The 17,355-nt window shown below is 33.1% G+C and overlaps 3 protein-coding genes across 4 annotated transcripts in view; all 3 read right to left on the bottom strand.

Moving 5' to 3' along the window:
- LOC123869346 (proton-coupled amino acid transporter 4) overlaps nucleotides 1-17,355 on the bottom strand; it is a 32,611-nt gene that overhangs the window by 6,729 nt on the left and 8,527 nt on the right. The window contains exon 6 of one of the 2 annotated variants that reach the window (XM_045912222.1): nucleotides 16,102-16,380. In XM_045912222.1, coding sequence (XP_045768178.1) covers nucleotides 16,142-16,380 — 239 coding nt within the window. In that variant the 3' untranslated portion in view covers nucleotides 16,102-16,141. Of the gene's footprint in view, nucleotides 1-13,778; nucleotides 16,381-17,355 lie in introns of those variants that run through there. The other variant, XM_045912221.1, reaches the window with a different exon arrangement.
- On the bottom strand, nucleotides 3,998-5,508 carry LOC123869352 (ELAV-like protein 2). The gene has a single exon (XM_045912234.1). It carries the CDS (start codon nucleotides 5,477-5,479, stop codon nucleotides 4,574-4,576), a length of 906 nt encoding a protein of 301 aa, XP_045768190.1. The 5' UTR covers nucleotides 5,480-5,508; the 3' UTR covers nucleotides 3,998-4,573.
- LOC123869351 lies at nucleotides 9,591-10,649 on the bottom strand. The gene has a single exon (XM_045912233.1). It carries the CDS (start codon nucleotides 10,566-10,568, stop codon nucleotides 9,597-9,599), a length of 972 nt encoding a protein of 323 aa, XP_045768189.1. The 5' UTR covers nucleotides 10,569-10,649; the 3' UTR covers nucleotides 9,591-9,596.

Here is a 17,355-nt window from a genome sequence, read left to right as displayed (position 1 = left end):
TTATGTTTGCAGGATCCAAGGATGTTGGAAATGAACAAATGAGGGAAAGGATGACCCAAAACTAGGTATGGGTCAGGGACACAAAGTCCCAAGGAAGGAAAGGATGGCAAAGCCCCGAGGTTACGGGCTATGGACAAAAAGTCCTATAGGAGGAAGGAGGTGGACCCTAGGATAAGGGTCATTAAAAATTTGGATCTGGAGGGAAAAGACCCTAGGATAAGGGTCATTAAAAATTTGGATCTGGAGGGAAATAAGGACAATCATATATGTATCCCGGTAGAAGAGAGACGCGCCAAGGCTCGGAATCCGCGATTTTCCAATAAGAAGGGAAGAAGAAAATATGTGCGTAAAACTATTGCGTTGAAAGTGTATGAAAATGTTTTGTGATTTAAATCGAGAACTGGCGGCGATTAACTTTAAGTTTAGAGAGTTTATTTTATCAAAAGGACAAGAAGTTCACTTACACATATTCATATTAAGAATCGCTCCCGATTCTAAATATAAATATAGAAGAAAACATAATCTTTAAAGGTATGGTGACTATACAATAATATAAAAAGTCAAAACACGTTATATTCGTTAACAAACTATACCTACATCTAGCTAAGATATCTATGGTGTTTGACACTGTTTGATTAAACTTTAAACTTTGTAAAAGATTTTTCCTCCAGTATGAGTTTCGGCAAGTACATTATGTAGTAGAGCTAGGTAGTTTACATACCATAATTAGTCCTAGCTTTATGTAATTGTAGCATAATAGGTATGTTCGTTTTGTGTACCATATTTATGAGATTTAGCTTTAAAGTGATGCGTGTATGTACGGACTTTAATAGTATTTTCCTAACAAATAGACATATTTTGAATTTGTATAATTGACTTATATAATATAGTTCATCAGTTTTCTTATATAATTCTTTAGTGGGAAGGAGAGTCTAGTTGGAACAGAACTTTTAACAATTTATTTTGAGATACTTGAAACCCTTTAAAGTAGTTTTTAGTAATTAGTTTTACATGCTCATCCCCAAATCTCTATTGAGTGTTCCTGTAAAATATTGGCTTGTGAGTTATAATTGATACTTCGGACTTTATGCATGTACCTACCTTCTTTGATTAAATGGAGGCCTCCTTTAGTTGCTACTGGTCTCGCAATTTTTGATATCTTTATGATTTTTGAAAAATTATTTATAAATTAAGAGTGTCTGCATCTTTTTATTTTAATATTAGCGGAAGAGAACAGAAAAATGAATTTTAGATTAAAGGCTAAATTTGAGTGCTACTGTAGACTGGCAGGTAAAGTTGCGAGGGTAAATAGTTTGGAATTGAATTGAGTTTATCTGCTATTTTCTAATTATATCGGATGGAAAGGGTTGCTGCGAGTGCTCTAAAATTAAGTTGCAATCATAATCAATACCAATGTATCAATAAAACTGTATATTCCTTCTAGTTAAGGTTAGCAAGAATATTAATTTAATTAATTACTATCTTAATTTTTTTTTGTTTTGTTGAACTAAGTCTTTGTCATTTTGGTTGTGAAGTTTACATGTTACTTAAGTTTTAATTTTTTTTTTAAAAGCGATGAGACTCGCTTAAAACAGGATGGCCGAGCTGTAAGCTTGGCCCATCTTAATTATCTATAAACGTATAGAAGTTACTGATTAGATAGTTGGCGCCACTCAAATCATAACAAATCATAACATCATATTAGAAGGCGTCATTGATTGGCTGAAGTTGTTCAACATCTGATCGATAAACGTACTGTATATAAAATTCTTATAGTTTTTAGTTGATGAATTGTAGCATAATAAAGGATAATATTTGTAATCAATATATAAGATGAAAACATCTTTATTACTTAGATGATTTGTTAAACGAGCTTGATGATTTGTATATTAGTCACTAAGTTTATTCATTGTACAATTTGGATTGGCCGATAACGATAAGATAAAAAGGGGAGTGGCTAATAAACGTGGAGAGGTTACCTGTAAGAGTGGTTTTAAAACGACGACATTCGGAAATATACTAACGTAAGAGGAACAACATTTATTTGACACAAATGTAAAAGTTAATAAATTTAAATATTAAATAAAAGTATAATAATTTATCATAAAGATTGTGTTTGTGATTTCGTCAGACCTTACCCAAAAATACTTAGTTCATACAATGTGAGTGTGGAACATAAATGAGTATAACCATAAAGTAAAATATGACAATTTCAAAGTATTATTATCAACAAGTCTGTCCAGTAGGACTGAAACTACTGGTTTTGAATGGTCATTATACTGGGAAGCAGGCTGCATGTTAATTTACATTTGCAACAGTTTATAAGTATTAGAATTACCTTGTTTGGATCATTTTATTAACTATTTTTTACCCACTACTTGATATAATGTCAGCATAATATAATTTACACCAATGGAACTCAGGGATAATTCATTCTAGTATCGACTATTCTCACAAATTTGTCGATACTAGAATTAATTTCTTAAACTGGACCCTTTCAAGTAAAGATTTTTATATGAACCTGTGAGGATGACACTGCCAATGTCGCATATAAAATACCATAAGCCTACGTTCTCGTATTAGTTTACAAATTGCGAAAAACCAAATTGAATTAGAATGTTGCGGGCAGGCCCGTTGCTTCCACCTTAACAGTGAAAGAATTTTTAGAATCGGATCATTAGTTTTTGAGATTCCCACCTACATATGAACTCACAAACTAAAACCTCTATATTAGTACCTACAGATTTAAAAAATATTTATCATGTCAACAATAAAATACTAATTAGTGGGCATACATACTTACATAAGTATTTATAAAAATGATTTCGTAAACTTGTGATCCACATTTGTTACAAGTTACATGCAATCTGCAGTACATTGCATGTAAGAAGTGAAATTGTTCTGGATACATAGTTTTTATTCATGATACAGTAATATAATTCACATGAATCTCTCTCTCTAATTTTCACATTTAAGTTATTATTTGAAAATATTTAATATTAAATGTAACTGAAATTATTGTAATATTGATTAATGAGGGACAATAAAAATAATTCCCTTTTATTTTTACATTGAAGTAATTATTTGGTTTATTGAAATATGCATTTGATATTAAATTGTAATACCTATGTACATTGTGAAACAGATTCTCCAAAGCTTACCTACCTTGTACCTGATAATAGAAATGTAAGTGTAAGATTTTGCTATTAGTTGCATTGGTGCAGTTCCAGATTAATTTTAACTTAAATCTGAATTTGTTCCATAGAAAATAATGCTTTTAAAGTCAACCTCCAGGCAGCAGGATATTTTGTTTTATGGCCTTTGATATGTGGCTGAGCAGCTCCAAATTAATTTCAAACTTTAGTTCCACTCTTTGGTCAATTTCTTTTCGAAACAAACTCAATTCCACTAAACTTGATTTTGAATACAGGTTGGAAGTCTGCTAGCTGAAGGTTCTTAAAAGCCAATTGTTTTGTAAGTGTACTAAAATAGTTTTTTCTTAAAATGATTGACCAAAGACAGAATTTGAAATAAATGAACTGTTTACAATAAAAATATCTCACTGACTCGAATCAATATAAATTCATCTTATTTCTTATTTTACACGGAACAAATTCATTTTTCAATAAATTAAATCTGGTAGAACTAATCTAGAACTTAGAATTACCTAACCTTACCACATTATCTTATGTTGTTGGGTCCTGCTAAGTATATTAACATATTATATTGATATTTTTATTTATTTAAGAATATTAGATATGTTATGTTTACAAAACCACGTACACAACAGATGGCAGTTGAACCTAAGTGCAGAAAAGAAATCCAGGACAGAAGAAAAAGCCATGTTTGAACCTTATTACCTTGGCGACAATAGCTGTGCACAATTTTCTTGTCACTTCAGAATCTAAGAGTGTTAATAATATTGAAATAACATATTATGTAAATATTCTGAGGAAGTGTAGCAAAACTAAAATTGCAAATAAGTTATGAAAACACATTTTAAAATTGTGAAAATGAATTTTAATTCAGCAAATTTTATACTAAATGTATAAATATGATAAAATCTAGATTTTGTTTTCACTACCTAAATAGACATCATGTTATAAAAAGTGTACAACTAAAACTAGTAGCTGATTAAACATCTCCATGTGGCTTATATTATTAGTAAGATCTTGTAAAAGCACATTATAATGGTATTATATTATACTTAAATAATAGATAAAAATAATAATCAAAGCACATAGCTCACAACTGATGTTGAACTTCCAAACAACAATCATCTTCAATACAAATCTTAAACGTCTAGTAAACTTGAAACATTTAACGAGCAAACTGAATAAATTATTATTCATAATAAGAAACAAACTTAACAATATTGATAGCTCAAAGTAATATAATCTTTTAACAAGAGTTGACCGACAGCACTTAAGGTAATGTTGTATATTATGGGATTACGTCTCAGCACTATTTCAATACAATTTGATAATTGATGTGTATCAATGAAAAAGGAGTCATTTTTGTCTATTCATTACTGTACTGATATTGTAAAGAGAGTTGGACAGCTGTTACAACATTATCTCTTTTGTGTCTTGAAACTTACAGACAGCGGCTGGCCCTGGAGTACGTAGCCATTCAATGCCTGTATCGCCATCGCCGCCTGGTCATAATTTCTCATTGTCACAAATCCAAAACCTTTGCTCTTGTTAGTCTGATGATCTTTAATTATCTTAACTGATACAATAGCACCATAGGGACCGAACAGTTGCCATAAAGTCAATTCTTCTACTTCAGGAGCAATATTATAAATATATATCGACCATGTGCTGGGGGAATTGTGATCTCCTATAGCACCCACATGATTGATCCATTGATAAGGCTTTACGAGGGAATTCTTAGAAAAATTGTTGTTATTGTTTTTATGTCTGTTAGGATTACTCTTATTGGCATACTTAACAGTAAGTGGGTGTAGAAAACCGGGAGGAGTGGTGCCATTGACGTTGTGAATCGCTCGCTCTGCCTCATACTGGTGCTCGTACAGCACGAAGGCTATGCCTGAGGCGATGCGGGAATTCACTATTTTACCGAATTGTGCGAATAGTCCATGTAAGTCTTGCAACGTCAGTTCATTAGGCAGGTTACATACGTAGAGGTTCCAGTCGGCTTCCGGTTTCGTGGGCGGCTTCAACTCGGGATTGAGCAAAGCGTGTGAGACCTTTAGTGTTTTGTTCTGCATTAGCAGTCCATTGAAAGCCTTCCGTGCTTTAACGGCATCTTCTGGACGAGCGTACTCCACGAAACCGTACCCTCTGTTCGATATCAATTTACAACTTTCTAATTTACCCATGGTTGAGAACAGTGAGAACATCATATCCTGGGTCATAACTTCGGGAATATAATTAACGATAAGCTTCGTAGGTGATTCATCAGGCCCAAATTCATTATTTCCATGACAATTACCGTCTTGACACGATTCCGACATTTTTTAATTGTTGTCTAAGAATGACATTTCGTTCATAATGTTGCCCATGCTGTTGTGTCGTTCAAAAACTGTAAAAGATAGGTAGGTAATAGATAATTATTTCTATTAAGTACAGTGGAGATGGGTAACATTAGTATAAAAGCTGCAGTTTTTAGGATTATTCTATCCTACGAATATTATTTAATGTAGTTATTGTATGGACGCATTGAATGTATGGATGGACGTTTGTTACTCTTCCACGCAAAAACTACTATACGGATTTGGCTGTGGAATGGAAATTATTCCCTAGATAGGCTACTTTCATCCTGAAAAATCAATGAGTTCCCACGGGATTTTTAAAAACCTATATTCACGGAAATGAAGTCGTGGGAATCAGGTGGTCGCAGCTGTTACTGAACAAACAATACAAGAGAAATAATAATAATAATAATAATAATTTATTTATTTAGGAACAATTTTTACAAATTTTACAAAACAGGTGTGTACATAAACTTGATCAGTTTTTCCGCACACCTGTTATAGGTGTCGTCGACAATGTGTAGTGCACGTAACAATAATTTAATCTAGTATTTAACAATTTCTACTAGTACTTACTACTAAACTTATAAACTAACATTAGGCTAAATATGGGTTATCAATAAGAATTATGAATATATGTAGGTAGATAAAAAAAAGTTGGTAGGTAGGATGGTGCAAATAGCGTAAGACGTGGTAAAACCAGTTGACGCTCACTCACACTACTTCATGTAATATGATATCTTACTAACACTACTTCGTGTGTGATTTATAACTTTGGTACAGGATGATTTTGTTTTGTGTAAGTGCAATGTTTAGGTCAAGTAATTCAACTATCAATTATGATGCTAAATATTGCTTGATATTAGTATATGTTAGTGGTAAGTTAAGTTGTTAGTATTATTATTTGCAAATTATAAGTATTATAAGTAAGTTTAGTTGTTAGTATTATTAGAGAATTAAGATATTAATATTATTAGTAAGTGTTAGTTATAGTAGCAAGTAGATATTTATTTCTAAATTCAATATTTCGATAATTATGGCACGTTATTTACAAAATTAAATAGGTACAATAATTAAACTGCATAATATACAGTTTAATTATTATACTTCGAAATTATAATTTGTTGGTAGTATTCCTTTAATTTAACTTTTATATTTTTTTGATTTATTACGTCGGTTAATGACTTAGGGAGCTGATTAATTAAGTTAGGTATGACGTAATTCAATCTTCTTTTTCCATATAAGTTGTTATATTTAGGTAAGAGGAGTTTAGGGTTGTCAATTCTTCGAGCTGAATATGGGGTCTGCACTTTCCTTAAGTTTTCATTAAAATATTGTTCAAGTAATAATGTCAGTTCTGTTTTTTCATGTACTGGTATTATTTTGCAGAAAGCAAATAGTTTACGGTAATCATCTTTATGAGCTAATTTGATTTTATTTGGAACTATTTGCTTTAGGATGCGTATTTGAAGTGCAAATATTTTATCCAGGTGAGTTTTGCATGTTCTCCCGTAGCTTGACAACCCATATGATATAACTGATTCAGCCAAAGATATGTACAGTAATAAGAGAGTTTTGTATGGTATTTTAGATTTTATTAGCGAAAATTTAGCTAAAATCCCTCTAAGCCTGTCACATACATGGTTTACGTGGTCTGTCCAGTTAAGTCGACTGTCGATGACAAGCCCAAGATAGGTGTGCTTGTCAACTACGTCGATTGCATCACAGGTACAAGGTGTCAGATTCTTAGCGGTATTCACATGAAGGCAATGGTGATTATGCGCTATTAGTTTAGGCTTGTACGAGCTTCTATTGTGGCTGGTGCTAATGTATATCAGTTTAGTTTTGCTGGCATTGAGCACCAGCCCAGCGTCGTGAGACCATTTTGCCAGCGAGTCGAAATCAGCTTGAAGTTGCGTGAGCGCCTCTTCTATATTGTCGGCCGCGGCAACTAAACAAGTGTCGTCTGCAAATTGGTAGATCTCACACTTCTTTATGGTGTTGGACAGACTATTTACGTAAGTAAGGTAGTGCAAAGGTCCTAGTACAGATCCTTGTGCCGTTCCTTCCGTTACCTGTACTGGAAGACTATCCTCGTCACCAACTCTTACCCTGTAAGATCTTTCTTGCAGGTAGTTTTCACACCATGTGAGTAGCTTACCTCTAATTCCGCTGTCTTCTAAGGTTTGCAATAGTTTATTATGTCTTAATGTATCGAAAGCCTTGCTGTAGTCAATGAATACGGCCAGAATATGCTTTTTATTGTCAATATGTTTGTATATACTATCTGTGAATGCTGAAAGCAGTTGAGTAGTGTTCTTACGTGGTTGGAATCCATATTGATTGTTTGTTAGTATGTCATTGCTATCATAAAAATTGTGTATTTGATTACTTATGTATTTTTCGACTATTTTGTCAACCGTAGGTAATATCGTTATCGGTCTATAATTATCACAATCCAACCTACTACCTTTTTTATGTATTGGTCTTACAATGCCAGTTTTTAGTTCAGTGGGATACTTACCTGTAATTACGCTTGCATTTATCAGGTTCGATAGGATTGCTTTAATTTTTTCACTTAGCATCTTTATGTCAATAGCTCTTATCCGATCTACTCCTGGTGCTTTATTACTGTTTAGAGATTTAATGATTTTTTCTACTGATTTGGGATCTGCAGGCTTAAAGCGCATGGTGACATTTGCTGAAGAGCTATATGTTGAATTATCGAGCAATGGTTCGGAGCATTTAGGAATTATCCGTTTGACGCTATTGTTAAACGTATCCGCAAAATTGTTTGCAATGTCTTTGCAATGACCACCAAAGGTACTTTGCAGTACTTCGTCTATTGAAGACTTCATTTTGCCAGTTAGCCTATTCAATATACTCCATAGATTTTTAGGGTTATTTTTGTTTGCGATGATGTCCGACTTTGTGGTTTTATTTTTAGTTTTTTTAATTAACATATTCGCGTAGTTTCGGGCTTTATTGTATTTTTGTTTTGCGATTAGATCATTTGTGTTTTTTATCCATTTTATGAACAAATCATCCCTATACTCACATGCTTGAATAATTTTTTTATTGATCCATACGTTTTGACTTCGTACGTTGTTAGGTTTTATTTTTATTTTATATTCAGATTTTTTGTAGCATTCCGTAAGACTAGTCTTTAGGTAATTATATATAGATATTGGACACGTCATGTTATTTGTAGGCCCCCATTCTATCTGTTCTAATGATGAGAATAATTTTTGGTTGTTAAGACAAGTTCTATATTTCGGAACATCCTGTGCTCGAGCGCCGAGGCAAGCGAGTATCACCGCCCGGTGGTCAGCCAGTGTCGTACCGATCGCCGCCGTATACAGGTCTTGTGTGCGGGATCGAGCATAAATGTGATCTATACACGATTTGCTTATTTTGCCATTACATAATTCAATCCTAGTATGTGCAGTGATCCCACACACAAGGCCTAGGCTGTGCAGCATGTTACTGTATTTATGTTTTATAGGGTTGTCTAGTCTCAGATTTATGTTAATATCTCCTAGAAAGTAAAAATCTGTGGTTTTTGCGAATTTATCAATAGTGGTAAAGAGTTCGTCGATAAATAGATTTTTACTTGTATTAGGAGGACGGTAAGTAGCACAAATGTTCGCAGTGTAGTTAGAAGGGGTGGTTATTGTAAATAATATATTTTCGAAGTAGTTTGTTCTAATATTTTTTATGCTACATTTGTTTTTATTACGTACATAAACGATAATGCCACCGCCCCTTCTTGACTTTCTTAGAGCTGTGAACATTTGATAGCCATTTATATGATAAAGGCAACTAATTTTATCAGATATATTAGCTTCGGTGAGGATAACTACGTCAATACATTTATTTGAAGTAAGTATACACTGTTCAAGCGTGGCGAAGTTTTTTATAAGAGATCTAATGTTGAAATGTACACACAATAGGTTTATGTTTGTATTAGAGATGTTATTTAAAAAGTCATTAATATTCATACAGTCCGATAATTCGTAGATTTCGTCTAGTGAACTGTCCATATTAAAACGCAGGTATAACTTTTTTTTAATGAAATAATATGACTAACAGATAATGCCTATGATTTGTTCTTTATGAGGGCGTTTACATCCGCCATTGTTCGTAAAATATAGGTTTTTGAACCGTCGTCTTTGCGTGCCTTTACGAATCCTTTTTTAAACCATACGTACTTGAATTTCTGGTTAATCTTTAGTTCTTGCTTAGCCTTCCACAGTAAAGTCTTGTTGGTTTTCGTCATTGCTTCACTAATGTAAACTATATCCTTATTATTTTTCTCGGAGGGGCAAAGGTCCACTACCATAGTTTTGATGCTTTTAGCAGCCGTAATCCATTGTTCTTGAGTACATTCGTCTTGTAATTCCACTCTAATGTTCGGCGGTTGTTCTTTCTTCCCTTGGAGTCTTCGTGAGCTTTTTATACCTCCAGTGGGTAGTTGGAGTTTCAGGGCCACCTTTTCCAATATTTTACTGTCCGCTTCTATGCTCTGGTATGGTACATTTGCAATCTCCACTGAATTTGTAAGCTTTTCTTGCTCGATTTCTTGTAACCTTTGCTCGAGGGCTCCAACACGAGTTTCTAGGTTATTATTTTTATTGGTTAGCTCCACATTTTTCCTTTCGAGTACTTTAATGGTTTGTTTAAATGCGTCCATACACTCCACGACTTCGTCTAGCTTTCCACTATGAAACTGCAATGCCTCATTAAGTTCACGCATTTCGCTTTTAATCGCCTTTTCAACTTCCTTGGAGATGTTGCTCAACAGCTTCTTTGCGTCAATTTGGACAGGTGTGTTGTCGTCTTCGTCGTCTTCTTCCGGCATAATGATTGATGAATTGCGTCTTGGTGACTCCCGCTGGCATTCAAGGCAAGTCCACTCTAAGCTGGTGGCCGCTTTGAGGGCGGCGATTTGCTTACCAGTCAGACCACTGCATCTGGTGTTAAGATGCACAACTCTGTCACACTTACTGCATTCTAATCCCGGTAGTGATTTTGTAATCGTTCTTTTACACACATCACACTTAGACTGCATTGCAGGTGGGTACTAAGTAGGTACTATTGGAATTATGTATGTGATCGCTTAACGTGCGTGTGTTACGTGCGACCGTTAGTCGACGACTGTGTGACAAAAACTCAGCTATAACAAATTATAGCTGAGTTTTTGTCATTTTAAAACTCCATTCAGAGTACTTTGGACTCAATTATTTCCAATAAACGTCGCGGGATGCGTCGTGTGTTAACAAGGAGTTGAGTACCTACCTAGCTATAAAGATGTTACGTCGCGTCGATTTAAAAAGCTAAATTTATTTATTTTCTGTAAACTTCGATTAATTGTAAATTGCTTACCTAGTAGGTAGGTAAATAAATAAATAAAAGTTTATTTAGCTCAATCACAAAAAAAAACAAGAATAACAATTAAGATACATTTAAACTTAAATATTAATTAAACTTAAAACTAGAGAATGCTAAAACTATTATTGTGTCTGTGAGCTAAAAGGGCTCTGCCTCAGCAAGATGCTGCAGTATTTGACTACTGCAGCGCTGATTTTCAGGCAGAGCCCTGGTGTCACGACCTGACAACGACAAGGTACTAGGTAAGCTCTTTAAGACAATAATTTCTATGTCAGTGAATAATCATTAATCTTCAAGAACACGTAATTTCCAAAAAAATATAGGTATAGGTACTTATATTTTGTAAAATTACGTGTTCTTTTTTAAATAGCATCCTAAAAACCCTCGCCGCTATATTAAATGTTACCCGTTTCATAATACCGTATATTTATCTGCATATATCATACATGTATGTATATATATATCATACTTCGAGTATTATCATGGAAGTAATATTATTACGTGGACACACTGTGCAAAGAGTAGGTACCTGTTATCATACCACCACTGTTGCATCCAACTATGATCCAACAGTCGGAATGGCATAGCGATAAGTTGGTACATATTTGCCCAGAATGATATTATTATTCTATCATCTATGGCAAATAAAGTATGCACACTTTATTTTCAGTCTGCCAAACTGCATTTGGTTAACGTGGTAGACTGTGGCAAAACCCTTATAAATCTGAGAAGACCCCTATGCTCAGTATGGGGAAATCCAAAACCTCAGGAATCCAGGAAAACTGTCTTAGGAAGTATTAAATGAAAGTCTTTATTTGTGAATACAATTCTACGTTCAATCAATATTCAGTCAATTTTTTGATCTAGCGAGAGTTGTTCCTAAAAATAAGCAACTGACTTAATTTTTTAAATGCTGATCGACTCATGTCTGTACTCTATATGGATAGTATTTTCATTGTATCGGAAGGAAATAATCAGGACAGCAGAAGTCAGTCTTATAAGTAAATGTTGTTTGTAGGCTGGCCCTAATAACATTATTTTATGGTTCCATAAATGATCAATATGACATTATTGCCATAATTGCAGGTCTGTACCAGCAAGTTTCAGAATACATAATATCTATAGTGCCATAATGTGTGTGAAGTTTCTATAAATGTTTTTTTTTAAACTTTGGAGTGCCATAAAAATGTTCCACTTTTCAATTTCGTGTAGGTACTTAGTAGGTACCCCCGCCAGTCAATCAATCGATCATCTCAAGCCATCGCCGGCCCACTATTGAGAACGAATCTTCTCTCAGTGAAACAAAAACTAGGATTAAACATATCATCACTTTATTCAATTAAAAGCTTCACGATGTAGGTAGTTAGGTACAAGTATTTTATTATGTAGATGTAGACAGTACCTATATAGGTTCTATAGAAAACTATAGTAGTTGTACAGTAGTAACAGAAGTCCATGGAAAATGTTGTGCAGTTTACATATGCGGGCTATAAATCGTATATTAACGTAAAAATTATCTTTGGCATACTCTATCAAACAACTTACATAGACCGCGACGTTGGTGATACACTCGTAGTGCCACCCAACTTATCTGTTCAGTGGGCAAAATCGTAACTATAGCCGCGTCAGCCGCCATTTTAAAATCCACGTGGACGAAGTCGCGGATACCAGCTAGTAGTGCAATATAATTAAGCTATATTGAATCTGTGCTATGTTGAAAGAATTTTAATATAATTTTTTGTGAATTTCTTAAAATTGCAATGCCAAATTCTGCGATAATAAGCGATATGAACACATAAGTTGGTGGCACTGTAAATCAGAATGACGTTGAACTGTAAATTTTCGAAAACAATTACCGCTTTCGATACATTAAGCGCAGAAAATTGCAGTTATTCTAATTAAATATTTTAAAATATCTGAAAAATTGTCGAATTCAAGCATTTTGTATGAAGATGTACACAAAATTATGACGATAGCGTGAATCATTAAACGAATTACATACTTAACATACTAGTTACAACAGACTAGAAAGTAATTGCACCGCTCCAGATTAAACTTAACAATAGTTAAAATAACATTTTAGACTTTTTATCTTCATTTAAGTATAATAAAAATTATTTTTAGCGTGTTCGTTGTCTATCTGACGCGAATATCTAAAGTCGCCTACTAACTACGGAAATATAATATAATATAATATGTATAAATATCGCTCACCCTACTTTTAAATGTCACTGTTCACACTTAGATGTAATATTATTACATTAATAAGTGTGAACAGTGACATTTAAAAGTAGGGTGAGCGATATTTATCACACTAATATTATAAAGGCGAAAGTTTGTATGTGTGTGTGTGTGTGTGTGTATGTTTGTTACTCCTTCACGCAAAAACTACCTACTAGGTACTGGACGGATTTGGCTGAAATTTTGAATGGAGATAGATAATATCCTGGATTAGCACATAGGCTACTTTTTATCCCGGAAAATGAAAGAGTTCCCACGGGATTTCGAAAAACCTAAATCCACGCGGGCGAAGTAACGGGCATCGGCTAGTATATTATATTATATTTCCGTAGTTTGAAGGCAACTTAATACGCGTCAGTCCGTACAAAATGACTTCTTACGCGCCATTTTAAGTCTATAAGATCAACTTACTGTCATGCCAAAAGTACGTTTCATCGGATTAATCTTTAAAATAAGAACTAAAATCGTACTTTTGACATGATATTTGACAAAAAGTTAAAGTCTCGCGTGAGAAATCATTTTTTAACATTTTTACGCATTATATGCCTAGTTGTTTTTGGCATCTGAATGAAGGTTTCTGACAGAGCCATCAAGCGTGAATCAGCATTGCAACGCATGCTGGGCAATAGCTAGTTGTTTATATTTCATCAGGCTCGCATAACAATGCATAATATCTTAACTGTGAATTTGCACCAAAAAACATTAAACATGCATGTTTGACAGATTTTTGTATGTAACGAATTTCTTGGTGAATATTTTGTCCTTAACCCAAAAAAAAAAAACGCGCAAATTCTTTAAAAGATTTCAAGATCTAAGTGGAATTTCAAACAAGTTATTTTTAAACAAATTATATGATATGACAAAGAAAACTCAATAATCTGTTAATTAATACATAAAAAACATTTTAACTTAATATTGTGTCAAAGTGTTGTGTTTTGTGTGTTTAAGTTTCCTCAGTGCAAACTCACGGTAACAGTTAAATTATAAATAAAAAAGTTATCAGATTTTTATAATTGCACTAAATAATCAATCAACCAACTTCGGCAACATTGTGAAAAAAGTTATCAGGTTTTCATAATTACACTAAATAAATAATTAATCGGAAAACTTGGGTAACATTGGGAAAATAATATTATCATAATATATTCTGGAGGCAGATCCAGTTACACCGAAAAATTACTCCAATTTAACTAACTTCCACATAAAACAGAAAAACAAAATAAAAATTGGCAACAATAATTCTATATTATAAAAAAGCCTTACGAAAATAAAAACAATATGTATTGTATACGTTGACTAAAGTAATCAGCTACACTTGAATGATCTCATATCACATTTCAAATAAAAATATATTTTAAAATATAAAACTGATATCTGTAAAAAGCGTAAAACAGGTACTTAATTACAAAGAAACTATTATTAATGTTAACATTATAAAAAATATAAAATACAGACAAATAATTTGTGACAGTTACTTTGTGAAGTTCGTGTAAACCAAATCATAAAGGCAAAAAAAAAACTGCTGAAGAACTAATTATTTGCAATATCACAATCACGATACTAATTATTATTAACAACAATAAAAGCTGTTACAGTAATTTTATAATTTTAGCTTACATAGAGCTTTAGCTTTAAAATAAGCTCTTTTTGAACCTAAAATACATTAAGTAATTTTAATAAACAAATTGTTTAGCGTTTAAGCTATCCTGGGTGATTTCGACAAATAATTATTTACTTAAGCATCTATTATTTTTTTTACTTGCTATGCTATTAAGTATCTAATTTCTATCCCATATAAGTGAATTTTGCTAGAACACGTAATATAATATGCTTTCGAATTAATTAAACATTCAATCAAAAGTTCAAAACACACAATTAAAATCTAGTTATGTACTTACCTAATTAGAATTTCTCTAAATGTCATTCAGCTAAAATTAAATATGTAGATGAATTCTCTATTGAAAATTATAAATATGCTATCACATAATATTATAGTTAACATTTAATAAATTATTTAATAATTTACGCAAGACTATATTTTTGCACAGATATAGAAAAATATTCCTTTTACAAAGATAAAAATACATAGTTTCATTTATATTTAAGTCATTAATACTAGGATTTCTTAAAATAAATTAATATAATTAGATCCTTTTCATCTCTGAAACTACAGAATAAAAATACACCTATTGACTAAAATAAAATAAAAAAATCGCACAATTTCTATGAAATATTATTGTCATGGTTGGTTATAAGGTCTGCACCTAGTAAACGTATTTTTTTTTTCAAATTTTAATAATTGCAGTCGATTTAGTTATCTATTTCCCTAGAGTGGAAATACAATGCCCCGTAGTCAATTATTATAATGATATCCAACATTGGGGCTAAATCAGTTGCACGCGTACACCTAAAATCAAATTAGTGATCGAGCTACACTTTGCATTCGAAAAGTTCATTATACAGCAGGACAACCTTTGTTAGAGCAACTTACAGGAGGACACGCTCAGTGCAAGGAAAGTATTAGTAGATACCTATTTGTTGTATGTAAATACAGTATATTACTGGAATTATTCATAAGTCACAGTTTTATCCGATTTTGAAATAGACTCTGGACAAAACATGTCTAAAAAACCGATGCGATGATTTTTTTCCTCCCATTTGCTTCTTTGAGCGCGCTCCTAAAGTAGTTTTTTTAAATAATTTTCGCCTTTGGTTGATCGATTGACATGAATTATTTTTGAAGTAATTATGTTTAGCGAATTCAGTAGTTACAAGGTTCTAACAAAAGAGTACGTGCAAATTCACTCAAGTCGTAAGTCGCGTCGCGTAGCGCAAATGCGTTTGGACCTTTAGTGTTATCGTGGCGTACAAATAAAAGCATAAAAAAAGTATAATTTAAAGCTGACTTCATTACCACCAATGATTGCAATTGCATCACGGGTTATATAATATTATATTATATTGTTATGGTATATAATATATTGTTGTCGTATCATAAGTTCAATTTGCATTTTAAGGGAGATTCACAATATTTTTAATACTGGCATAAGTACCAAACGCGAAACCAGTTATACCAAAAATTATAATCGCTATGTCCTTCCATAGCCTCCAGTCCTTCCATCCAAGTCGTTCGGGCCAGAACGTTATGATTTCGATGATAGGCGGGAATATGAGCGCCAGCGCGGAACTGCTGAATGCTCCCACGAGTGAAATTATGCTGCTCAGGTTAGGTATCAACGCTGCTGCAATGACTGAAAATACAAATAGGTTTTTTAATGTTTATCCGATTATTAGGGTTCCGTTTTTCCTAAAAACCTAAAAATATAGGATCACTTAGTTTTCTATCTGTCCGTCTTCTTTCCCTCCGTACTTCGGCTAAGCCAGCAATAAGGCTGACATCCTATAGAGAGCACTTTGACTTTGCTCAGACTTAAGACACTGTTAAAGCCAAATGTTATACCGCTGGCATAAATCTGTCTCGTTTTAACTGAAACTTAAGTCTAAGCAAAATGCGCTCTATAGATTTGAATCTAAGAAAGGACTATCAGAAATTCCAACGAGATCTTTAAAAACCTAAATCCAAGCAGACAAAGTTGCCGGGAAAAAGCTAGTTTGTAATTAACAATACATATCCATTACCAGTTATTCAATAAAACATGTGCTGATATGAAGTAAATTATCACGCATCGCTGGGTCTTTTCCGCGCGTGTAACAATTACTAGGTACTTGTTTATCGCAGTGTAAATTTCCTAATGAACGAGAGCCCATAGGAAATTTGAAAGAGGTGTTTTATAATAAAACAGTAAGATAGACTAATGGGTTTTTAATTGTTTTTAGCAATTAAAATGATAATTTTGTTTTTATTACAAAACCTGTTTTTTAGTAGTTACCTATGGAAAAGTTGACCTGCCAACTATGTAGGTAATGGTGGTTCTTCTAAAGGTGAACGCACACTTATCCGAGCCGAACGCGTCGAGCGAGTGGAACGAAACGAATTTTAGAATTCTGTATATGAAATCAATTGATACCTCGCACAAATCTGCGCGTTGAAGATTCGAACGATTCTACGCGGGGAAGTGTGCGAGGTTTCAACATAAGTGTGTTCACCTTTCATAAGCTTCCTAAGTAAAGCTGAAATTGATATAGTTTTGTACTTATCTTACTAACTTATACCTTGTGTTTTTAAGACAAACAACATGTATGGACATTCATAAAAAAGCGGCAAA

This window comes from Maniola jurtina, chromosome 11 (assembly GCF_905333055.1).
Source record: "Maniola jurtina chromosome 11, ilManJurt1.1, whole genome shotgun sequence".
Lineage (NCBI taxonomy): Eukaryota > Metazoa > Arthropoda > Insecta > Lepidoptera > Nymphalidae > Maniola > Maniola jurtina.
Note: the sequence above shows the minus strand (reverse complement) of the source record. Positions and strands in the feature narration are given on the sequence as shown.